The sequence below is a fragment of the Canis lupus genome, chromosome 21 (genome assembly GCF_003254725.2).
Source record: "Canis lupus dingo isolate Sandy chromosome 21, ASM325472v2, whole genome shotgun sequence".
Taxonomy (NCBI): Eukaryota; Metazoa; Chordata; class Mammalia; order Carnivora; family Canidae; genus Canis; species Canis lupus.
Window position 1 is genome coordinate 22,223,309 of NC_064263.1, and position 25,315 is coordinate 22,248,623.

Genomic DNA, 25,315 nt, shown 5'->3' on the forward strand with positions numbered 1-25,315 from the left:
TTGATTCCATCTGCCCACACTCTTTTGAAAGCACATACAGCTTTCCAGACCCTTTACTCAGAGGCCCTCAGGGTCTGATGCCTGCAGGCTGGAAGCCTCCAGGCAAAGAAAATTATGCAGGCCAGGAGATCAGGCTCAGATCTAGAGTTGGCTTTTTACCAGCCCTGTAGCTGTAGGTGAGCTACTTCATTCCCAGGAGCCTCAGTTTCCCTATCTGTAAAATGAGACAGGGGCTCAAGCAGTATTCCTGACAAGGAGGCCAACAGAAGTGTGTGTGTGTGTGTGGGGGGGGGGGGGGTGCGTATTGAAATCCAGAAAGAAACTTCTTACTGGTGCCAAGGGCTCCCACCTCCTCCGCCAAGAGAGGAGGATCCCAGTCCTCCTCGGAGAGAAACCTGCTGTAGCTCTGACAGCTCTGGGTCTGTACTATTTTATACCCTTTTTATATGTGAGTAAACTGAGGCTCAGGGAAGTGACATAACTTAGAACATGATCTAAAAGTCCCCTCCGGATCCACTGCAAGTCTGAGCTTGGTACCCAACCTCACTTCCTCACAGTGCCCTTGTGAATCTCTTAGCTCCCTCAGTATTCCCAACAGCTTCCTGAGGCAGAGCTTTATTGGGCAGTTGTTAGATGGGGAAACTGAGGCACAGAGTGACAGCGAGTGGCTGAGCCAGAACTAGAACACTGATCTGTTGGACCTCAACTTGGTCTGGTAGTCTTTACCACAGGGAGTGGGGGCAGGAAGATCATGGCAGGGGCTGTCTTGGGAAATAATAATGTTGATGGTAATGAAAGCAGACGGTCCGGTTTCTTACATGGGGAAGTGGCACCAGAAAGTGTCTGGGTGGCAGAGCTGGTGGAAAGAGCCACAGTGTCAGGGTTTCAAGCACATGGATGGGCATCACTGGCAAGCAGCAGCAGTTGAGTTTGGGGTTAGGGGAGAGCCTGCTAGGTGTTGGCTGTCTAACATCCATCATCTCTTCCCTCTACACCCCTCTCAAGAAGGCAGTTAATTTTTTTTTAAGATTTTATTTATTTATTTGACACAGAGAGAGAGAGAGCACAAGCAGGGGGAGCAGCAGGAAGAGGGAGAAGCAGGCTCCCTGCTCCATGTGGGGCTCCCTCTCAGAACTCTGGGATCATGACTTGAGCCGAAGGCAGATGCCAACTGCCCAACTGAGCCACCCAGGCGCTCTAAGAAGGCAGTTTATTAAGTTCATTTCACAGATGGGAAGACTGAGGTTCAGAGAGATCACTCTATTGTTCACCAGCTCCTAAAGAGATGGTGGGAGATCCAGAAATCAAAACCCACTCTTTCAGCCTCTTAGCGTGAGACTCTTTCCCTGGCCACATCCTGGGCAACCCTGGCTCCATTAATAGCTTGCTCTGGGGTACGGAACAGGGGAGCCGAGAAGTACCCTCAAGGCCCGATCCCTGCACCCCCAGAGGCCTCCCTGCCTTCTCTCTCAGGACCCCAGGCCAACCGCTTCCCACGAGCCTTCCTGGGAACCTCGAGCCTGTCATCCACATGGTGTTTATTGCAGAAATCATCAGGAAGGTGGTATCACCCCCTCCCTTGTGCCGGCCCCGGGTGTCTCCTGACCATGGGCCACCCGAGTGTATCCAGCTGATGGAGCAGTGCTGGGAGGAGGCTCCAGAGGACAGACCCAGCCTAGACCAGATCTACACCCAGGTCAGTGCTTCCCAGGCCACTGCTCACATGAAATGGCTGATCAGTTCACCTCACTTTGCCCAGTAGGAGCCAGACTCTACCTCTGGGGCCTAGAAACCCTGTGTAATAAGGGGGCACAGGCCAACACCATCACTCTTGAGGGCTGGGCCTGAGGTCTACCCCCTGAGGAAAGCTTTCTCAGAACCCCAGGTTCTGGGGATGTTGGTTGAGTGCCTTCCTAAGTGTCAAGCCCCATGCTAAGTGTTATGCTTACTTCATTTGATCTTATAACAGCCCTCCAAAGAAGCACTATTATTATCTTGGCCTCATAGGAGAGAAACTGAGGCACAGAGAGGTGAAGGGCTCACCCAAGGTAACTCAGGGAGTGAAAAGTGGGGCTGGAATCCAAACTCGGGTTGGCCTCTCTGCAGAGCTGGTGCTGTACACCTCAACCCTTACTGGCCTCCCGGCACCGGAGCACACAGGCCCTTTGTGGTTGTGGAGGCAGTGCTGGTTCCCCTTGTCTGTGAGTGGAACCTGTGAGGGGCACAGGTGCCTCCCCTTCCCCCCACCAAAGTCTGCCTTGGGACTTGCCACAAGAGGGGTGAGGCAAGTCTGTACGAGTTTGCAGGGCGGTGGTGGAGTGTGCGGGCCTGATTGAGCTGGCTCAGGCTCCCACAGGACCAACCCATCAAGCCTGCGGTGACAGCTTCATGCCTCCCCTTTCTGCCCTCCACTCCCCAGCCGCAGGGAAACGTTGCCAAGGAGAGGCTCAGCAAGCAAGAGGGGCGTCCAGACAGGTGATGTGGGAGCGAGAGCCAGGAAGACAGACAGGAGGAATGCACAGGTGTCCTCCGAGAACTGCCACCCCTGACTTCCCACATCCTCTTTCCACCTCAGCTCTGGCATCAGGGGTGGTGTCCCCCTTCCACAGATGAGAAATCTGGGTCTCAGAGTAAATGAGCTCTCAGTGGCCACAGTGAGGGTGGGTTGCTGAGCTGGGACCAGCAGCCAATTCTTAAAACACGAGCCTGGAGTCTATCCAGGGATCAGAGATTGCCATGGCCAGCGGCAGGTGACTGTGGGGACAGATCCTGCCCAAGGCTCTGGGGCAGAGAAGTCAGGGACAGACATGAGGTAGGGTGAGCACCATGAGGGCTCCAAGAGCTCCAGGAATTGCATCACATTGCGGGGGTGGGGGTGGGGGGTGGAATGGAGGGGGGGGATGGGGGGTTGGGGGGAGGGCTCTGCTAAGAGCCAGAATGCCTGCATTCACATCTATCTGCAATTTACTTCCTTGCCCTTGGGCAAGTTGATTGCTCTATTGAACTTCAACCTCCCTAAAAGTGGGCCTGGAAAGACTAACTCTGGCCTGACTTGCCATACTGGAGTGACCATCAAGTGGGATAACTAAGTTAAAACGTGGTGGTTCTCTGAGAAAGAGATAGTGGATGAGGCATTAGAGAAAGAATACTGATGCCAAAATCAAAAGGCTTGGGTTCATGTTCACTTAACATTGTTCTGGGATATGTTAATATTGCTAATGCAATTAAGCAAGAAAATGAATATCAAAAAGGGAGAAGAAAATGATTGCTATCTGTAAATCCTATGATTGTGTTCCCGGGCAACCCGAGAGAAACAGTGGAAAACACATCTAAAATTTTAAAATAATTCAGTGGCGTGGCTGATGATAAAATTAACATATGGAAGATCTCAATTTGAAACTCAGTCCCGCCATTATGAGGTCCTTGGCAAGTTATTTTACCTCTTGACCTTGATCTTGGTTTTTTCATTTGTATTATGGGAGCCTTCCTTGCCAAAGTGAACCTCCGGTCAGCATTGTGTCCTTGGAGTCTCAAGGTCAGCAGCTGCCATGCCCACCCTGAGTAATCTTTAAAGCTTGCACCCCTGCTTTTAACAGGCAATACAAAATAGATGCACGTTAGCGGCTGCTGCCACTCCCCACCTCATAGGCGTTTGGTTGAGAGAAGTGGTACTAATGGAGGTAAGATATGCACATCTACACACATGCACACACATGCATATACACACACATACACACACTAAGCTGCTGGATTTAGCAGGAATGTACTCCTTCACTTTGGCCATCATTAATTTCCTTTTCTCACTGACTGCACTTTGGGAAGGTGTGAACCAGATTGGGGAAGGTTCTAGTAAACCTTTTTTGGGAACACACTGCTATATTTCCTGTAAGCTTTTCATTGAAGGTATGATTGATGACCACACATGAATGTCCTCCTATGGAGACCTAAGAGAGGTATTTCTCTTTGTTCAGCAATCAGCAGTAGTTGTGTTTCTTTTGAGCAACCAATTTAATGCTCCACTGTCTCATGGACTCTGGATTGTGTAATCTATATTTCCCTCTTTGTTGCTAGGAAGCTCATGTCCAAAATTGTGAACACTTCTAGCATGCATTTTGCTACACCAAAGTAGAAAGCATTTATTCTCCTTTTGTCCCAGTGTTTTATCATTTTATTTTGTAAAACAAAATTTTTTTGAACAAGGAGAGAAATGGAGAGGTAGAAATGATTATATACATAAATAATCTACTTATATCCTTTCTATAGATCTGTTTATCTATGCATCCATCCTTCCAACCATCATATCCACCCATCTGTGTATTTAACTATTCATCCAATCATCCATCCATCCACCTGTCTATCATCTATCATCTGTGTATCCATCCACTCATCTGTCCATCTATCCATCCACCTTTGAGAAGAACAGAGAATGTCTCTTCTATAGTGTTGTTGTGAGAACCAGAGCAGTAGGATCAGTGTTTGTTAATGGTAATGCTATGCTGGGCACAGTCCCCTTTGTAAAGTCATCTCCCTGCCTGCCCGCCCCATACAGAACTAACTCACTTTTCCTCCCATCTGTCTGTGCTTTCCCTTCTCAGAGCTGCCATCCCTTGTCTGTTCCATATCTGCTCCCCACCAGCAGAGCTCCTCCAGCCAGGGATTATGTCTGCTTCTTTCCCGTGGCCCAGATTTCCAACCTGAGAGTGTGTTCACCTTCAAGGATGAATGGGGATTTTTGTTCTATTTTTCAGTTCAAAAGCATCAATCAAGGCAAGAAGACCAGTGTTGCTGACTCTATGCTATGGATGCTAGAGAAGTATTCCCAGAACCTGGAGGACCTGATCCAGGAGAGGACTGAGGAACTGGAGGTGGAGAAGCAGAAGACAGAGAGACTGCTCTCTCAGATGCTCCCTTCGTGAGTGGCCCCTTAGGGCTTGATTGGCTCTGAGCATGGGACCTGGGACATAGTAGGTGCTCAGTAAATCTAGGTTCTATGAATTCATTCAATTTATTCATTATTTATCTAATATATTTTCATAGAGTCCTTTTATGTGCCAGGCACTATGTTGCACTTTTAAGTATTAATTCTGCTACCTCACTCCCTTGAGAGCAAGGAGAGAGCATGGTGTCCCCCATTGGATTTCAGAGGAAATAATGTCCAGAAAGAAATAGGTCTTTGTTGGGGGGTGCCCAGCACACAAGCAGACCTGACCCAGATCCCCTGTTTCTCAACCCAGAAATTTCCCCCCAGTATCCATCCCTCACCTCCAAACTGTGGGAAGAGGGTCCTCCCACCTCGTCACTCTGGTCCTTCCCATTATTTCAGGTCTGTGGCTGAAGCTCTGAAAATGGGGGTACCTGTGGAACCAGAGTACTTTGACCAGGTCACCATATACTTCAGTGACATTGTGGGCTTCACCATCATCTCAGCCCTGAGTGAGCCCATTGAGGTGGTCGGCTTGCTCAACGACCTCTATACACTGTTCGATGCTGTTCTGGGCAGCCACGATGTGTATAAGGTGAGAAGACCAGGAGGCTGGCATCCCACCTCTCCTTTCTTTACTGCTGGGTTTGTGGTATACATTCACTTCTGGTCATTTATCTGTGTGTTTGTATCAGTTAGCTATTGCCATGTAACAAATAACACCAAAACCCAGTAGTGTAAAATTATAAGCATTTATTATGGCTCACAAACCTATAGGTCAGCTGGAAAGTTCTCTGGACTCAGCTGGACCACTCTGTGGGCAGTTGTGGGTGAGATAGGAAGTTCTGCTGATCTTTGCTGGGCTCTCTCACATCTCTGGAACCTTGAATGGAACAGTACATGGTCTGTTAGCTTCAAGCAGCCTGGTTGGTATCGTTCACCTGGTGTGGCAGGGTTCCGAGAGAGAAGGCAGAAGCACAGAAGCCTCTGGAGGTCTAAGTTGGGATTGGATGTGTGGCTGTTTCTGACATATTCTATTGGTCAGAGGAAGTTAAAAAGTCAACCCAGGAGCACCTGGCTAGCTCAGTCAGTAGAGCATATAATTCTTAATCTCAGGGTCATGAGTTCAAGCCCCACATTGGGCATAGAGTTGAATTAACAAAAAAGGCCAACCCAGATTCAAGAAAGGGGGAATAAAATCCACCTGTGCTAGGCAAGGGCCAACAGATGATTCATCTCCTATGCCTCCCGTCAGGGAGCTCTCAGTGCTGTAGATGAGAGAGGAAGACAATCCATAGTAAAAATGATGATCAGGGCAGGCAGAGGAGGCGAGAGGGCCCCCAACCCGGCTAGGGATAGATATGTACAGTAAAAAGCAAGAAAGGCTTCCCGGAGGAGGTGCTGTCTTGCTAGTGCTGTCCGATCTGGGTGTGGTTGCTCCAGGCAAGCCATGGAGGAGCAATGTGCCAAAGCTGGAGCCTTGGGAGGATGGGCCCAGTGAGTATGAGGAGTGCTGAATGGGTTGTAATGGCTGGACATGAAGTGGCCCAGTGGTGGAGTGGGCGGTGGCTGGCTGTCAAGACCTTCCATGATTGAGTTCCTATTCATCTCTCCATCCTGGGTCTGAGTCCCAGCTTGGCCACCAGCTTCTGTGTAGCTTCGGGAAAATGGCTTCCCCTCTCTGGACTTCTGTTTCCTCATCTATAAAATAGGAATGATGATCCCAGCCCTAGGCATTTACAGATGATGGTGGATCCTGTCCCCCTTGAAGAAGTGCTGTGTAAATTGAGACTGTAAAAGTGAATAGCATCCTAGCCCTCTGTGCCTGCTGTGTGGACCCCACCCTGATCTTGCCCCTTATGCTGATCCAGTTGCTGGATCTTGGGTCACTCCAGATACAGTGAGGGTGGGGTTGGGAGAGAGCTCCCCAGAAACCACCAGACTCAGACTCCACTGACCTCAGCCTTCTGTTGTGACCCACCAGTCACCTTCCAGCCACAGCCTCCAGGGAGGCAGGGACAGGCGAGGGTCAGGCCCTGGAGCAGAAGCCAGGACAGACAGGAGGCCTGGGCAGGAAGTTTCAGAGGCAGTCTGCTGATAGCATTATGTACAGTATCCCAACAACAATAATTGCCGGTACTTATTGAGTGCTTACTGTATACTGGACACTAGTCTAAGTACTTTTATATGTACTAGTTCATTTAACCATCGTAACAATCTGTGAGGTAGGAGATGGTGCCCCTAATGCATAGATGAAATGGGTGATTAACAGGCTTATCTAATTACATATTTCCAACGGGTTGTGAAGCTGAGATTTGAACTTGGGCATTCTGATCCCAAGACCCCCTCCAGGGGGCTCACCATCCTCATGACATGGACGTCCTTAAGATAAAGCCCAGGTTCATAGGGGCCCACAAGACCCCCTAAAAGCTGGCCCCCTTTACCTCTCCAACTGTACCTCTGGCCACTCCACATAGACCTCTGCATTCCTCACACGTGCTTTGCTCTCAGGACCACCAGGCATTTGTATATGTTGTTGCCTCCTCCTGGGACACTGCTCTCCCACCTTTTCATCTGGTTCCCTCCTACTCATTCTTCTGGCCCTGGGGTAGCTTCCTTCCCCTCCAAGACATGGTTAGGAGTTCCTGTGTGGTGCTCTCCTAAGTACCCCTGGGCAGCATAGCCACACTTTATGGCTCTAACCCAAATCACTCTGTCCCTAGAGCATGGCAATGTCCAAACCATAGTAGGTCCTCTGGAAATATATATTGACTATGTGAGGAGCTTGCTGAAGCCCAGAGAGGAAAGTGACTTGCCCAAGGTCACACAGCCGGTAGGTGGTAGAGACAGGACAAGACCTGCAACGTCTACCACCACTGCCCGGCTCTGTCTGCTACAGTGCACAGCCTCACACTGGGCCTCAGAGACCTGAGCCCCCAACACTGCATGGACGTGGCTTCCCTCCTGCTCCCTTCTCAGGAGCCCACACTCCCACCCCAGCCCCTGGTTTGGAGGTGTCGTCTCTCACACTGGCTGCATGTCCGTCTTACTTCCAGAGCCGCCCTGGCCCTGTGGGCCCCAGGAAAAGATTCTTCATCTCATCTTGCTCGGCCCTGCAGCTTTGATGTGCCCTGAGTCACCCCTGGCCTTGTCTCTTCTTCTCCTGCTAATCTTTTCTCACACATGTGTCCCTCCCAGCTCTGAATCATGCTTTCTGATCTGCTCTGAACCCTGGCCAAGAGGTCTGCATCTTTCTGGCAGAATGAAATGAAATAAAACAAGGCCCACACGCCCCTCCAGATGTGGGGGAACAGGCAGCCTGTTCCTGACGATGTGCGAGCGCGTCTCTCATCACTCACGCCATCCGCCTCGGTTTCCCCTCCGTCCCCAGCAGGATCTGGTTACCGCTCTCTAATCCGGCCTGGGTTGGGAGGCAGCCAGGCGATCATTTCCTGGTTCCGCTGGGGTTTGTGGTTCCCTGCCAGCACGCACTGAATAAGTACTTTATGGACATCGCCCCAGAGCAGAGCCCAGGTGGACCACGGGGGCAGAGAGGACTTACCCCAGCCAACAGCCCCAGTGGGCGAGACTGGCCTTGGCCACACTGCCAAGCGACCCTGGGCAGATCACTTGGCCTCTCTGAATCTCAAGCTCCCGTTTGTAAAACAGAGACGAAAGTGCCCATGGCTTAGAAGCGTTTCACAGATTGAGCAATGCGAGAGGACGTGCTATGGTTCATTCATTCACCAACTTCAAGCCGAGCACCACCATGTTCAGGGGCTAAAACAGAGTGGGGCAGGGGCCGGGGGTGGGGCCCAGTGTCAGTCAAGCATCTACAGAGGACTGGTGCAGCCTAGGGACTATCACAGGGATGTCATTAACCCTCCCAATGGCCCGCAGAAGAATGGGCCATTATCCTTTCAGATGCAACACAGGTTCAGAGAGGTAAGTAACTAGGCCAAGGTCACACAGCAAGTCAGTGTCTAGAGTTGGAATTCACATCTGTGTTTGCTAGTGTGGAAACCTTTGCCTCACTCCTCTGGCCGTGTTCTCCCATCTGCAAAAGGACCGCAGCTGTGTATACCCTTGTTTGCAGCTGAGTGCCCACTATCATAGGGGTCTTTGAGTCAGCATCACTATGGGTCTGAGCTCCTAGGGGCCTGTGCCTGGTCGTATTTTTGTCACTGGAGTTGTAGGGGTGATTGTTAATGACACCAATCAGGTGAGCTCAGGTGGGAGGCAGGCGGATGGAGGGCTAGAGGTCAGTTTAACAGCTTAGAACAACAACCATGTTCCTCATCCCCAGTCTGGGTCTTAGGTCACCTAACAGAGGCAGCGTTGGGTCCCCAAAGTAGACATACTCTCCCTGAATGGCAGCTGTACACTTGGCGGCTAGAAGTGGGGTCAGTGAGCTGTAGGTCTCCAGGGCAGCCCCTGGGAAGCAGGAGGGACCTACAGGCACGTGCTTACCACGTGCAGGGCAAGAGCAGAGGGAAACCCCACACCACAGCCACTCTCCCCGAAAGAGAGAGGGAAAGGGCCCGAGCCATGTGTAATCAAGAGGCAGCACAGCATACAGGCTCTGGAGCTGGACTGACCCAGTTCAAGTCTGCACTGCGTGACGTTGGCAAGTGACTTCATTCTCTGGCCAGCTGCCCCCCTGCAAAGTGGTAATAGAACCTACCCCGCAGAATTCTTGTAAAGGTCTACGCGTTAATATTTGTGAAGGGTTTGGAACAGCATCTGGCATGTAAGAGCTGCTGTCCAAGTACTTAAGTGCTACGTCCTTCTTCCAAACTTGACAGATCATGTGTTCTTCCTCCCATGGGGGAGAAGTGGGTGGGCAGAGGGAAAGCCGGGCTTGATCATATTTTTCCCTCCTGGGGTATGGGGTGGGAGGTCCTCCGTGGAAATGTGCACAGAGGGGAGTAGCCATGTCCGTGCCACATTTGTTGCCAGCCCACCAGCGCTGGGTGGGCAACAGCTGGTGATGGAGAGCAAGGTGGAGCTCACAGCCCGGAGGAGGGAAACATCTGGTGACCAGGGAGATTTTATGGACATGATGAAGTGGGAGCCGGGCTGATGGAGGGCTTGGATCTCAACGAACAGGGACTGAGAGCGAGCATTTTGGGCAGAGGGACCAGGCCATCAAGTAAGCACTGGGTGTCTCTGCGGACAGCAGAAAGATTCCCGTGGGCAGAAACATGGGGAACCAGGAGCAACTGTTAGGAATTATTCAGGAAATTCTCCAAATCATGGGAATTCCTGATTGCCAGGGCCCAGGGAGCAGATGAAGGTATCTGAACAGAATGTGGCATGATTCAGGCAGGTCACTCCCTGGTTGGGGTAGAGATAGCCTGGGTGAGGGAGAGGTTTGGAGGGTGCAGGTAATAGGGCACAGTCCACAGCAAATGTGTGAGAGATTTATTGAATTACAACGCCCCCTATGGGCAGGGATATTATTATTTTATTATTATTATTACCCACCAGGTGCTGAGGAGAGCAGATAGGCCAGGCCAGGACTGCTCTGCTCCCCGGGTCCTGGGGGTGCCAGCATTTGCTGGCTTCAGGAGAGGCAGTGCAGGAGCTGGGCTCTTTAGCCTGCAGAGGGGAAAACTTGGGTGGGGCCGGTGGTGGGTAGAGTTGCCATCTTGAGTGGCCTGGCCCATGGCAGAGAAGAAGGCCACAGTACATATCTGTGTCCCCAGTACCTGAAACAGAGAAGGAGCTTGGGAAGGGTTTGTGGCTGGAGTTCAGGAGGTGGAGCTGAAACCAGCGGGTGAAAGGCAGGTTTCAATTCAACTCAACTTTTGAAAATCAGAGTTACCCAAAGGAAGAAGCAGCCACCTCTAGAAGGGGGGAACTTTCCTATCACAAGATGTAAGCACGCTGGGCCAGCCACTGAGGAGGCAGGAGGCAGGTGGGTGGACTTCAAAGCCCATCCAAGTTCTGAGATTCTGGGATTCTTTCATCTCCAAAACCATTAGCCAGGGAAATGATGATGATGACCGTGGTGGTGACAGGAGTCTCCTATCCATTGAGCATCTATGATGAGCCTAGTTCTTTAAAAAAAATTTGTTTAGGTAATATACAGTGTACTATTAGTTTCAAGGGTGGAATCTAGTGATTCAACACTTCCATACAACATCTGCTGCTCATCACAAGTGCCCTCCTTAATCCCCAACACCTGTTTCACCCATCCCCCCACTTCCCCTCTGGTAACCAGGGCCTAGTTCTTTCAATACTTTATCTTTAATATGCATTCCACCTAAGAGGAAACTGAGGCTCGCACAAGTGGGCTGCCCAAAGTAAATGGCAGAGATGGGGATTAAACCCACATTTATATGATTCCGACCCTACATTTTTTTCTAGTACATTTTGGAAAGCCTACTAGGTGTACTCCTTTTCTAAACCCCCCAGGGTATATATGGGTCCAATGTACACGCGCTCCTCTCCAGATGAAGAAGTCCTGACCTGTCGCTGTGGCATTGTGGAGACAGGGTGCCTATGTCTCCTGCCAAGGCGCTCGTGGCCTGGGGCCGGTGGACAGCAGATAGGCACGGTCACCTGCAATTCAGACCAAGGCAATTTGAAGTGTGCAGATCTAACTGTTGCTAGAGCACTGGGATGGGAGGCCTGGTAGAGACGGCACTGTGGGCCAGAGACTTGAGGGGTGGGTCAGGGGTCCTCAGAAGGGCCTTGTGCGGACTGTGGGATAGTCCAGGGAGGACGTGTTCTTGCACTGGAACATGAGGGCTGTGACTTCTAGGTGGAGACCATCGGGGATGCCTACATGGTGGCGTCGGGGCTGCCCCGGCGCAACGGGAGCCGGCACGCGGCTGAGATCGCCAACATGGCCCTGGACATCCTTAGCTCTGTGAGAGGCTTCCGGATGAGGCATGCACCTGAGGTGCCTATTTACATCCGGGCTGGCCTGCACTCAGGTATAAACAGGGGTGTGGGGGGTGACGGGCCAGACCACCCTCCCAACCCTGCCAGGGGCACTGGCCGGGGCAACCCCAGTGGTGTGCTTCTGGAATTCTGAGATTCTAAAACTCTATGATAGAAAATTTGACATTTGTTTTTTCCTTCTAATTATTTGAAGCTTCTGAGATGTTATAAGTCAAAGAATCTGTGATGCTCAGTTTCATACACACACACACACACACACACACACACACACACATTTTGTCTCAGCATCTGTCAAAGTCATCTGAGGCCATGCTGAGGAGCTGATAGTCTGATGGAAGAGGCAGGACAGAGACCTTCTGTGGCTTTGCAAACAACTAAATGTTTGCTGGGATGAGTCTAGGAGAGATCTCACAGTCTGTAATACAGGCTTCTCGGGCCCCCACCCCTTCCTCCCTCCATGGTTTCACCTGCAGGATAAAGTCCAAATTCCTGCCCCCCCCCCACAGCTTCCCAGATTCCATCCAACCTCGTCTCCTGCCACCTCCCACTTGCCACTCCAACCCCACTCAGCTGCTTGCAGCTTCCCACAGACATGTGCCTCTCTGCCTCTGTGCCTTGGCACCTGCTGTTCCCTGCCAACTCATTCTCTCGTCCTTCAAGATACGGCTCATTACACTACCTCTTCCAGAAAGTCCTCTGGGCTGGGTCAGACTCCCTTTTCTGGGCTGCCACAGCTCTGGTGCTTCCGTCTTACAACACTGATCACAGTTTACACGTCTCCTCCTACCCCCAGCAGGCTGGGAACTCCTCAAGAGCAAAAACTGCCTCTGATCTATCTGTGTCCCCCTATTGCTGGCCCAGAGCCTGGCACAGATACATCTCTTCTCTAGGTATAGTTGCAGACAGCATATAGCTTTATCTTCACCCCCAAGCTGGAGCCCTGGAAGTGGGGCCGAGATGGTAGGGGTTGGAGGGGAGGGCAAGACTGTCACGGAACCTCTCTTGGGTCCAGGACCTCCTGGAGTTCACTGGGCACATTTGAGTTTCAGGGCCCTGCGTGGCAGGGGTCGTGGGCCTCACCATGCCGCGGTACTGCCTCTTTGGTGATACTGTTAACACTGCATCCCGGATGGAGTCCACAGGACTGCGTGAGTGTCTTATATTTCTATCTTGCCTGGGGGAGGACGCTCAATGACCCCTGCAGCCTGGCTATTTGAAATAGTGCTTAGTAACCAAACCACCACCTGGTGGCAGTGTACCTCAGCTGTCAGTAAAACAATTATATGGGGATAACCTATGTCACTGGTTCTTTTAAATTTCCGTGGGGCTTTTGCGATGATCTCATGAGGGAAGACATGACTTGAGAGGCAGGAAGCCTGGGTCCTAGCCCTGTCTGCCACTGGCTTGCTTAAGTGTCCTCGGGCAAAATACTCTTCCTCTAGGTCTTGGTTTTCACATCTTTACAACTAGGAGATCCCCTCTCAATTTTTTAAAAAATATTTTATTTATTTATTCATGAGAGACACAGCGAGAAAGGTAGAGACACAGGCAGAGGGAGAAGCAGGCTCCATGCAGGGAGCCTGACGTGGGACTTGATCCTCGGACTCTAGGATTATGCCCTGGGCTGAAGGCAGCGCTAAACCGCTGAGCCACCCAGGGATCCCCCCTCTCAATTTTTTAATGCCATTTTAGGCCCTTGCTGGCAGCAGAGGCCACTCTGATGGCTTGGTTAGAGAAGGTATAAAAATTGAAGTCCTAGGACCTCTGCTTCTGGCTGTGTAAGTTGTGTGCTCTGTTGTGTCATTTGGTACACATCCTGCCTGACTAGATGTGCTGGCTCTAGTGGGAGCCCAGCTCTTAAAAGAAAAATAACTGCTTATCTGCTCTGACTCAGCCTTCACAGACTTCCTTATAAATGAAAATTATGTTCCTAGGAGTTCTGATTTCATCTTGAGTTCCTCTTAACACTCATTCTATATAATTTGTTTTTCCTCAAGGCCTCTAATTTAGTGACCAACAGTCTACCAGAGGGACAGGAAGGTCAGGTGAAGGGCATGTATGGACCAGAATTGTGTATGTCACTGGCTGGAACTGGGGCTGTTACAGGTCTTAGTATTACCAAACACCAGGTATGCTGCCACCAGGTGGTGACTTGATTACTATCTTTCTCATCAGCATACAGAATTCACGTCAGCGGAAGCACAGCCCAGACACTGCGCAGCCTGGATGAAGGCTACAGAATTGACATCAGAGGCCAGACTGAGCTAAAGGTAGGGGACTTTCTTTCCTGGAATTGATGGAAAAATCCCCCCCGAATCCAGTTTCTGTGGGCAGCATGAGAGATTCTTACTCATCTGACTGATATAGAAGGAAATGCCTGCCTGTAGTTGAGGTTGGAGCTGATCACCTTACACATCCTCATCACTCCCCAAACTCTCAAGAACTGTTTCTTCCTGGAAACCACTCCCTCAATGACTCCTCATAGAAAGAAGGACCAGGATTGAGAAGTTACTTTTTTTTTTTTAAGATTTTATTTATTTATTTGTGAGACACACAGAGAGAGGCAGAGACACAAACAGAGGGAGAAGCAGACTCCCCACAGGAAGCCTGATGCGGGACTAGATCCCAGGACCCTGGGATCATGCCCTGAGCCAAAGGCAGATGCTCAACCACTGAACCACCCACGCGTCCCTTTGAGAAATTACTTCTACTGATGACATACCTGGGCGGCAGGCTGGTGCTCAACATTAACATATTTATTGCCACAGTAATAATGAAAGAAGGATCAATGGCCCCATTTTATAGTTGAGGAAATGAAATTAGGCAAAATCATTCGCCCAAAGTCACATAGCTTGTATGCCAGATCTGATGGCTCTAAAGCTTGTGCTTTCTCCATAACATGATCGGGTTCCTACTCATCCCTCAGAGCCCAGGAGCAGATCTCACCTGTCACGGAAGCCTGCCCTGACCCAGGTACACCCATCTTCCTTCTCCCCAGCAGTCACTATCATGCCTTCTCTCTGTACACCCCACCGGTCCCATGATCGCCCTCTGCTGCTGCAGGTGTGTCACTGGGTTACACCTGCCCATGAGCACCTCTGCATTTTTAAAATGTTAACATTCAATAACGGTAAGGGCTCGTATTCCTACGAGTGAGTGACTTTTCTTCCTACCCTACCACCTCTCATTCTCCCATTCCTCCCAGTCAGGCTGGTGGTATGACAAGAGCAGCCTAGGCATTCAAGGCCCAGAACTATGAGTGAGCCCTAGAAATTGCCTGCTCCCTGGAACTCACTTCATCTCGCTGTGAAATGTCAGAGCAGGAGGGTGCAGCTCAGAGAGGAGCAGCAACTTGTCCATGGTCACACAGCCCCTGAGGGCTGGCATGTGTGGAATCCTTTGCTCTGGAGGTTATGGCAGAGTGAGCCGGAATGAGTCTTGTATGGGGGGAGCTGGCACGAGATGTCCTGAGGAACAGAGGATTCTGATGCCAGAGGGGAATGCAGAGAGGGGGTGGGGAGGGCAACAGGCCAACCTCACATTCTTCAAGATGGCCTGGGGGCTCTGCAGGGCAATACCCATCCCTGGCCAAGGGTGGGGTACAGAATCTATAGCCAGCCAGCCCTGGCCCCAGGGCCCCTAATGCTCTCTCTACTCCTAAGTTCCAGGCAGTCGTACCCTCATTCCAGGAAGCAACCAGGTCCTTCCCAACCAGTTTGGGAAAAATCACAGATCGTAGCATCTTGGGATCTCAGTTTTCCAGATCTGCTGGTCATAGAATTCATGATTTATTATTCATTTACTTCTCTAATAGATAAATATTAATTCACATAATCCTCACAACAACTCATGAGGTATTGAGGAACAGAGAGGTGCGGGAATTTGGCCAGAGTACACAGCTAGCCAGGGATGGAGCAGGATTTGGACCCAAAGAGTGTGGCTCCCACTCCCGCCGCTCTGCTTAGAACTGAGCCCTTTCCTCTGGCCTCGCTCTGCCCAGGAGGTGCGCTCAATCCCCTTCCCTCTCTCCTCCAGGGGAAGGGCGTAGAGGAGACCTACTGGCTGGTGGGCAAGGCAGGCTTCCCTGGGTCCCTCCCCACGCCTCTGGACATCAAACCTGGGTGAGTACCAGGAGTTTCCCCCCAAAGCTCGGCCCCCCTTTTGTTTGAAATTTGATATTCATTCTTTCTTTTCTGATTATAAGAGTGTTATCTGCCCAATGCGGGAAACCTGGAAAACACAGGATTCTTTAACGACGAGAAAGTCGGTCACCTCTCTCCGCTGCGAGACAGCCTGCTGCTGACGTTGGCGTGGGGAGGTCGGGCTGCCTGGCTAGGGCCTCGCTGACCTGTGCGCTGGTCCGCTGGTCCGGGCCGGGCCGGGCACTTCAGAACCGCGCATCCCTCCGGGCTTCGGATGGCAACACGTGGGTGCGCCGTGGGCGGCTCGGCCTCTCTCGCTGGGCACGACGGCACGAGTCCAGTCCTCCCACTCTGAGCCGGTCACGGGGGATGCATGGATAAAAAGTGACTGGGCCACTTTTGTGGTTTGTCGCCATTCAGGCTATTTCTGCAGATGAGGGATTTAGAGATCAAAAAGCAGGCACGCTTTCAGGGCCAAGTGAGGCAGATCCACAGAGAGCCTGTGCCTGCCTGGCAGTTTGGCTCTTCCCCTTGTCCTCTGTCCTTTGTGACCCTATGTCCTTCCCTGAGGGCAGTGAGGATGGGTGGCAGGAAAAGCTGTTGCACTGCCCCGTGCTCTTCTCAAGCAGTAGACAGGACAGGCCACAGGGGGCCCAGCGCAGGGCGTCTGGGGGCTGCCGATGGCTGAAGTGACAGCTTCCCCGCAGGGACCCACAGACTCATTGCAGGTGTAGAGGCTGAGCCCCACGAGTGTCCCACAGCACCAGCGCATCAGAGCTTCCAGCCCAGGGTTTTCCATCATCAGAACTTCTGACTGGCTTCTCTCAACTCTCCCAGGATGACCCCCGCCCTGCCCCGCCCCATCTCTTAAGGACAAGATGTATGCGGGACACACACGTGTGTCCTGGGAAAAGACCAGCACTAAAGCGGCCCAGGAGGACGGGCTGGTGTGGGCAGGGGCTCCTGGCAGGGAGATGCTCATGGAGGCCGTTTCCTCTCCACCTGCTGTCTGGGGGGCCCAAGGGAATCTCTTGAGTACCCTTCCCCAGCACGGAGTTGGGGAGGGTTCCAGTGCAGCAGAGCTGGGGGGAAGGGGTGGACGGACACACGCTGGTGTACTGGCCAGGGTGCAGGACACACAGGGGCACCCTTTTTATAAGGACACCCCAGCCTCCTGGGTACAGAAAGCTTCTGCTTACAGAAAGGCCTCCACGCCGCCCAGGGTCCCTTCCACTTTGCAGACTGCCTCTGTGGGGACGGTTTGCTGGGGCAGCAATGTGGGGTGAGGAGCATGGTATGGCCTGGGGCCTTCCCATGTGCCATAGCACCCTGGCTCACCCATCCCCAGGAGAACAGCTCCAGCCCACTGCGTCCTTCCCACTTCCACCAAGGCCCTCTGCTCCAGCCCACCTCTCGTGCCCCTCAAGGAGCCTCCCTGGCCTCCTGGCCTCCCGGCCCCCCAGCCTCCCAGCCTCTCAGCCTCCAGGTGCTCCCAGGTTCCGCCCCCACAGGGAGCTGCTCTTCTCAGAAGGCCTGTCTGCTGACGGTGACTTCACTTCCTCACCCACTGCTCCCTGCCCAGCCCCCGCAGTCTGACTTCTACCCCACGTGCCCAGAAGGTCTCCAGTGACCTCCATCCATGTCACTAGGTCCGTGGGCAGTTTTAGTTCTCAATCCGATTGACAGCTCGGCAGCATTTCCCCTTTGCCCTCCCTCTTCCCAGAAATCTGCCCCAGGCCTCCCAGCTGTGCTCCTTCCTTCCTCTCCAGCTCTCAGCTCTCCCTCCTCAGGCTCTGGGCCAGCCAGCTCTGCTCCTCTCCGTGACCCTGCAATGCGGGAGTGGTGGTGGTGGGGGGGTGGTCCCTTTCCATCTGGATGTGCTGATGACATCTGTCACAGGCTGATCAGCCTGGCCTCCCCTCTGGAACTCTGGGCTGTAGAGCTCATGCTGTCCCTCACCAGACCCTTCGGGAGCTCCACCTGGCAGCCTGGCCCTCTTTCAGAGCTCTCTCCTTGTGGGTGGCCTTGCCATCCTCAGTCAGAAAGGTGGAGGACGCTGTCCTAAAGTCCCCAGGACCCCTGCCTCCAACACACCCCCGCCTGAGGGCTTCACCTTGGCATCTCTCTTCTGGCCCGCAGCAGGGGCTGCTCACCATTCCCCCTTCCACTGTGCCCCTCCACCCAGACTACCTGGCAGTTGGAGCAAGGTCTTTTCTTTTTTTATTTCATTTATTTATTCATGAGAGACACAGAGAGAGGCAATGGCATAGGCAGAGGGAGAAGCAGGCTCTCTGTGGGCGCCTGATCAGGACTCTATCCCAGGACCCCAGGATCACACCCTGAGCCAAAGGCAGACACTCAACCACTGAGCCACCCAGGTGTCCCTGGATCAAGGTCTTAAGTACAAAGTTACCATGATCCATAGAAGATGCCCTGGTTGACACCCTCTAGGGCTTCCTACTGCTCTGAGGCTCGAGCCCAAACTCTTTCACCCTAGCCTGGAGGCCTGCTCCCCTGGGCCTGGGTCTGCTCCTGGCCTTGGCTCTTTGGAACACAAGCATACTGCCTGCTTGGGACCTCCTTGCAGTGGCCTTAAAACACCCTGGAAGTCTCTCTAACTCAGGGCCTTTGCTCCTGCTATCCCCTGTACCTGGAATGCCCTGGCCTGCTCCCTTCCACCCTGCAGGCCTCAGCTCTGATGCTGCTCCTTCGCCAGGCAGCTCTGATTGCACGTGTGAAAGGAAGCCCTGGTGTCACCTCCTTCTCATCTCCTAGCACTACATCCCCGTAGCACTTGCTGCTTCCTGACACTTCTTTTTGATTCATTTTTGGAACTTTCCCCTGCTTGCATCAGCCCCAGGAGATATGGCTGCTGATGCACCCGCAGGTCTTCCAGCACCAGCAGCCTAGGGAAGGGGCTCTCTGAAGCTCCCGCTGCCTCCCATCAGCGCCCTGGCTCACCCCATCCTAGGAGCAGGAATAGCAGGTCTGGCAAACATTTGTCATCTTGAGCTCCCTCAGCTGATGACTTTTCCACTCCCTGATGGAAACTTTAGAAAGTGCCAGAAACGTTTTCATCGTCTTGGCTCAGGGAGAGAAGAGAGCTGAGATTAGTCCCAGTGAGCTCCGCCTGACTTGGGAGCCCCTCAGGCCTTCAGGCAGGCAGGGGAGAATCGGCACCCACCTAGCCCACGGACTCAGACCTAAGACAGGGCCCACAAACGGAGGTGTGCATCCATGTGTGTACACCCACATCACATCTGTCGTGGGCATCCAATACATGCACAATACATGTGGCAAGGCCACCTGAGGCCCCTCTGCTTGCCTGGAGATGACGTCTTTCTCTCTCTCTCTCTCTCTCTCTCTCACACACACACACACACACACACACACACACACACACAGAATCTCTGCAGGAAGGGCTTAGGGAGACTTATCTTGGAGTTGTATTTATAAGGCAGTTACCAAATTTTTACTTGACCTAGATGCTATAATATATTTTCTTAAAGTAGAGTTTTCTAAAGCTGCTTTTATCCTCACTTTCTGTACTTGCCATACCTGCAGAAGTAATTTAGCTTCATACTTTGGGATGTTTGGGGAAGCTGGTGAAGATCAGGGCAAGGACCAAAGCCCCCCTCCCATGTCTTGGTGTAGCCACAACAGAAGTGCCCATGGAAGTGCCTTCTGTCTCATGTCACAGAAACACTCCACAGAATGGTCCCTTCTCTCCCCACCTACCCCTGCCATACAGGCTCCAAAGTGCTTCCTGCCAGGATGATGTGACACCCTGGCTGTCAGTCAAGCCTTGCTCTCTTTTCCAAGCAAGGGACATAACCCTAACCTGCCCTCCTTTTTTATTTATTTATTTATTTATTTATTTATTTATTTATTTATTTATTTATTTTCTAATCTGCCCTCCTTTAGGCACTGAAGAAAAGCAAATAAGAAAATGAAAGTGTGTGCAGGGTGGGGGTCCAGGGTCCCAATCCCAGTTATACCTCATGCCCCAAGAGTCACAGAGCCCCCTCAGCCCACGGCATTTGGCTTCTTCAGCTCACATGTGGAGCGGGGGATGGAACTGGGGCTGGCTCTCCATCTCCTGGAAGGCTGCTGGGCACGAAAGCCCCACATGCACATGAGTCTGCGACACTTCACCTCTCTGAGCCTGGTCTGGGTATGCCCCTGGAGGGACTGCTGCAGGGATCAGGAGAAGCCCAAGCAGAAGGGGCTCCTTACAAGAAGGGCACCCTGTTGTTCTGGGTGGTGGTATTATTATCCTTGTTTCTCCTTCTCCCCTAGGGATCCCTGGCAGGACCTGATCAACCAAGAAATCAGGGTGGCCTTTGACAAAGCACGCCAGAGCATGGCCAGGCCTGGGAGCTCGAGTAAGGCCTTCGCTGGGCCCTGAGGAGGACAGAGGGGCAGAGGCCTGTGCCAGCCCAGAAACTCTTGTGCCTGGATACCCCCAAACCCTCTCCCTGCTGCAATCCCCACAAAGAATTCTCTTGCTGAGCAACCTGGCAGCCAATAGGGTACTCATTACTAAGTGCCCTAGAGCGATATTAATTGATGCATTCCAGTATGAATCCTGTGGGTAAACTTGCCTCTTGACACAAAAACAATAAAAATAGAAATATTCCCTCCCTTTCACGCAGTGCTTTGTTCTTGACAAATCGTTTTGACTCTGAGAGCTTGTTATCATAGAGCTGATTATTCCCCACATCAAGAACACTGTTCCCACTGTGTAGCTGAGGGGCCTGGGCCCCGAGGGAGGAGGCCCTGTGCCCCAAGTGGCACAGCTGTCACAGGGAAAAGCAAGACAAGGACCAGGAGCTAGAGCCAGGCAGATGAGGGTCCCAGATTTAGATGGATAGCCTACTGACGTCACCATCCTTCTGGGAGACTGTCATCTCTAAAATGTGTTGACAAGGCCCATGTAAGACCTGTTCCTGAAACAGGGCTCGACCACAGCAAACACTATAAGTATGTTGCCTCCTTCTCTGCCTCTCCTGCCCTCGCCAGCCTAACCCTGTGGGTACCTGTGAGCACTGTGTTGGGAGTCCAGGTCTTGGGCTCCCAGAATCTCAGGGGAAGGAAGGGGAGTAGAGTGATAATACCTTAGTTCTTAGGAAAATGAGACTTCTGTCTTACAGAAAAAAAAGCAAACAAACCCGCAACCAGCTCATTAAACTGGCTTCTCACATCAAAGCGTGCTCACCAAAGCCCCCAGGCTGATTTCAGAGCGGGCAGACAGACGCAGGTGGAATTCATTTCCCTGACTGAGGGCAGAGGGCCAGGGGCCAGGGGGCCGGGCCAGCCCTAAACAAACTTGTCCTTCTTCAAAAGACCCCTTGGGAAGCAGAGCTGGCACGATACCGAACTGGGGGTCGTTGGAAAAATGTTCTGGCAGGGGCTGCGCTCACAGAAGCCAGGCTGTGTGTGTGTGTGTGTGTGTGTGTGTGTGTGTGTGTGTGTGCATACACCCACGTACTGGAGCAAGAGAGAGATGTGAGAAGCCTGTGGATGATGTGTGAATGAAGCCACAAACAGCCGTGTGGTGGAAAGTGCTAGACTCAGCTTTGGGAGATGCCACTGCCGGTCCTGACCTGCCTTTGGGCAGCGGGTCCCTCTGTGCCCCGGGCTCCCGACCGCACGTAGGGACCAGCCCCTGCCCTGCCTGCCTAGTGTGGCTGCTGTGGGGCGAGGGCGGCACCGCTGGGAGGCACGCTGCCACCTGGGGAAGGACTTGGGGCACACACGAGTGTGAACAGACCTGCGTGGCTCTGTGTACATCATGTGGATGTCTGAGGTGACAGGGCTCCCAGCGGGCGAGTGACACTGTTCCTGTGCACGGGTCCGCGTCTGTGTGCACGCGCTTGTCTACGGATGCGTGCGTCAGGGCACCTGTACGTGCACTTATGTGTCTCAGTGTGTGTTTGTGTACATGCCAGCCTTGGGGTGTCTGCACCTGGACCACGTTAGCCGGGTATTATGGGCCCCCGTGTGTGTGCATCTGGGCACCAACATCTGGGAGCAATGGCAGATCTCCATATGCTCGTGTCCGTGCCCACAATGTGTGTTCAGCATTTGCGGCGCGTGTCCAAGTGCATGCCTTGTACATGGGGGTGTATGTCCTGTTGTGCCTGGATCCAGCTGTGGGGGGCGGGGGGTCCTTGCTCTCGGATCCTGCAGAACAGTGTGGGGAGAGTACGCCTTGTCCTGCCCACCCTCTGAGCTGCCCACGTTGAGAACAGACGCTCCAGGGCAGAACTTGGGGGTTCTGTGGGGGGGAGAACTCTGTCTCCAAGGCTGACACACTGCATATGAATAGATGCTCCCCACATTGGGGTCCTTACCTTTACCCAACTTTCCCTCATCAGCTGGGGGCGAGGTCACGGAGGACAAATGCCAGCACCCACCTGGCTCCTGCATCGTGCCTCTGACTGGGGCTGGGCTGGTTTCCTTGGTGCTGGGAGACATTAGGGCTTCTTCTTTCCATACTCACCCACTACCCAGCCTGTGCCTGGAGCCTCCAAGTACATTGTCTCAATCAAGACACAAGTTATTGGCCCACTTTCCAGATGAGGAAACAGGCTCAGAGGGGTGAGGTGATTGTCCATGCCAGCCTCTGTCTGTCTTCTGATCCAAGGTGGTTACACAGCATGACAAAAGCCCAGAGAAATAGCAGTGGTCTCTGGAAAGCTCCCAGAGGAGGCAGCAGCAGGGGGGCACACGGCTTTTCTGTGAATTGAGGGAGGGTAAGGACAGAACTTTCCTGGTGAGGCAGAGGAGGCTTTGAGGTGCTCATCCTCCTCTCACCAGGAGCCAGCCTGGCATTTACCTGGGGTTCCACGCATACCCCCAGGTGGAACCCCAGAGATGGGTTCATGACTTGGGGCCCCATGAAGTCCTCCATCTTTGCCATCAACCTTGTGCTGTCCTCCTGTCCCTTAGTCCATTTCCAGCAATGGGCTTCTCCTGGCACCTCTAAGGAGTGGAGTTCTCACGATGGCAGACAGAACCTCAGAGCTCCAGAAGGTCGTTGCCCGGCCTGGTGATCTGGAAGTGTTTGGTGCATGGTTCTTCAGGCAGGCACAGTTTAGGTCGGACTCCTTGGAAAAACCAAATGCTTTAGCCTGGCATTCTTTTTTTTTTTTCTTTAAGATCTGCTTTTCTTTTTTTAAATATTTTATTTATTTATTCATGAGAGACACACACAGAGAGAGGCAGAGGCACAGGCAGAGGGAGAAGCAGGCTCCATGCAGGGAGCCCGATGTGGGACTCGATCCCGGGTCTCCGGGGTCACAACCTGGGCTGAAGGCAGGTGCTCAACCACTGAGCCACCCGGGCTGCCCTAGCCTGGCATTCCTCTTCTCATGCTGGCCTCACCTCATCTGCCCCCTTCCACTCAACTCTGGTCCTGGCAGACTGACTGCTTCCTCTTCCCCAAGACCCGAGTGATGCCACTTCTTAGTCTTGTTGTCTACCTACATGTCTTTATCTTTTTTCAACATTTGGTGAACTCCCAAACATTGTTCAAAGCCCGCCTAGAGGCCACCTCCTCCTGAAACACTTTCCCAAACCACCCTCTATACGTAATTTGTCGTTGCTATGCCTGACCCTCACTGGATGGCAGGAGTTATATCTAGTTCATTCCTTTAGTCCAATGCCCAGGAGGAGGTGTGCAGTGGGAAACTGAATGGATGAACTAACAAACTAAAGAACTAGGTAGCCCGAAGACTTGCAGTGAACAGTCTCCCCTCTGCAATGCCAGCTCCCACGCTCTCCTGTCTAGTTTCTCCTCTGCTATTCTCTGCATTGGGCTTGCTTAGCCTAATGCTTATTTGGGACCCTGCACGCCAGGTGTGGGCAATGCATCAGTCCACAGCTTCTCCTGGCTGCCCTGTCTCTCCTTACCACCATCTCTCCTGTGGCTCTCACCTCCACCCCTGAAGTCGCCAGCTTCCCACCCGTTCTGACCAACTCCTCCTCACCCTCCACACTTCTGTTCCTCTTCTGCCTCTTCCAGGAAGCCTTCCCTGAAACCCTCATGTCACCCCTATTACTGCAAGGAGGGGCACCTCCTCTGGCCCCTCAGCTCCCAGCCACCCTTTCCAGCCCTGTCCTTGTAGACTGGGGGCTTCCTAAAGGCAGGGCTGGGTCTAAGCCCTCTTTCTGTGACCCCCATAGGAGTAGAAATATAATACGGCAGGGGAGATAAAGGAGGCCACTATGGTGGCAGGTGAACCTCACTTTGAGGAAATCCACTTCCACGAAGATCCAGGTTTGCTCAAAGACTGTTAGAGCTGAGTCTATGGTCTTACAGAGGGAGGTGACACGCTGTAGAGCAGGACGAAAGGGCTACACATTACTGGACATGTTGTGTGTGTGTTGTCTCAGCAGTCCCTGTAGCCTTGCGGGGGCTGTCATCATCCCCACTGCTGCTGAGTTTACCTGGGGCTGTAGGACGCCAAAGCCTGGGTTCTTTCCCAAGGGCCAGCCATGCCACCTCTTGTCCCAGCTCCTGCCCGGACTTGCACAAGTCATTCCTGCTGGGGGCTTCAGTCTCCCCATTGGGATGAGGACAGGGCGGACTGAATCTCCAAGGTCTCTTTCCAGTCTCTGTGAGTCCCTGAGACTCTTCAGAAGTCCACTAGGGGGCAGGCAAGCTATTCCTGAGAGAAGCAGGAGCCCCTCCAGCCACCCCAAGATTCCTGGCCCCTCCCCAGCCAGCAGGCTCCAGGAGCTGAGAGCGAAGAGCGATACATGGGGGGGGGGGGGTTTCACCCCACAGAGGAATCCTGCTGAGGGACTCTCCGATGAGTGAGGCATAGTGAGAGGATAGCCGACCTCAGTGTCCTGTCCTCATCCAAAAAGCCTAGCCCAAGTTGGCTTACGTCAGAGTTTTGTCCAGTCTCCAGCCATTTGCCCTCCTATGAAATAACATCCAGGTGATGTCCACATGGCCTACCAGGTCTTCTAGGAGGCAGGTGTACTGGTCCCCATGCATAGATGGGAGAATGAAGCTCTTGCTGGCAATTCTCTTCCATTGCTGACATAGACATCTTTCTGGGCTCAAGGCCCAGCATCTGGCTGCCTGCTGGGCATCTCCCCAGTAAGGCACCAATCACCCTAACTGTGCTGTCCCCTGGCCAGAACCAGGAGTGATCACCCTCTCATCCCTGTCCTTCCCATAACTCTCCCTGACCCCTGTCCCCACAATCAATCTCCAAATCTGCCCACCCACCCTACTGGCCTCTCCCTCTGTCCAGACCCCATCATCAGGATGGTACTCAGTGATGGCATCGACCTCTGGGCCACTCTCCTGCCTCCATTCCCC

At 52.7% G+C, this 25,315-nt stretch overlaps 1 protein-coding gene across 1 annotated transcript in view; it reads left to right on the forward strand.

Moving 5' to 3' along the window:
- LOC112641940 (guanylate cyclase D-like) overlaps positions 1 to 20,581 on the forward strand; it is a 39,820-nt gene extending 19,239 nt beyond the window's left edge. The window contains exons 12-19 of the mRNA XM_035703664.2: positions 1,548 to 1,696; positions 4,749 to 4,912; positions 5,324 to 5,516; positions 11,691 to 11,865; positions 12,883 to 12,981; positions 14,009 to 14,103; positions 15,869 to 15,954; positions 20,275 to 20,581. Of these exons, the coding sequence (XP_035559557.2) occupies positions 1,548 to 1,696; positions 4,749 to 4,912; positions 5,324 to 5,516; positions 11,691 to 11,865; positions 12,883 to 12,981; positions 14,009 to 14,103; positions 15,869 to 15,954; positions 20,275 to 20,383 (1,070 nt within the window). The 3' untranslated portion in view covers positions 20,384 to 20,581. The remainder of the gene's footprint in view (positions 1 to 1,547; positions 1,697 to 4,748; positions 4,913 to 5,323; positions 5,517 to 11,690; positions 11,866 to 12,882; positions 12,982 to 14,008; positions 14,104 to 15,868; positions 15,955 to 20,274) is intronic.
- The last annotated feature ends 4,734 nt before the right edge of the window (positions 20,582 to 25,315 follow it).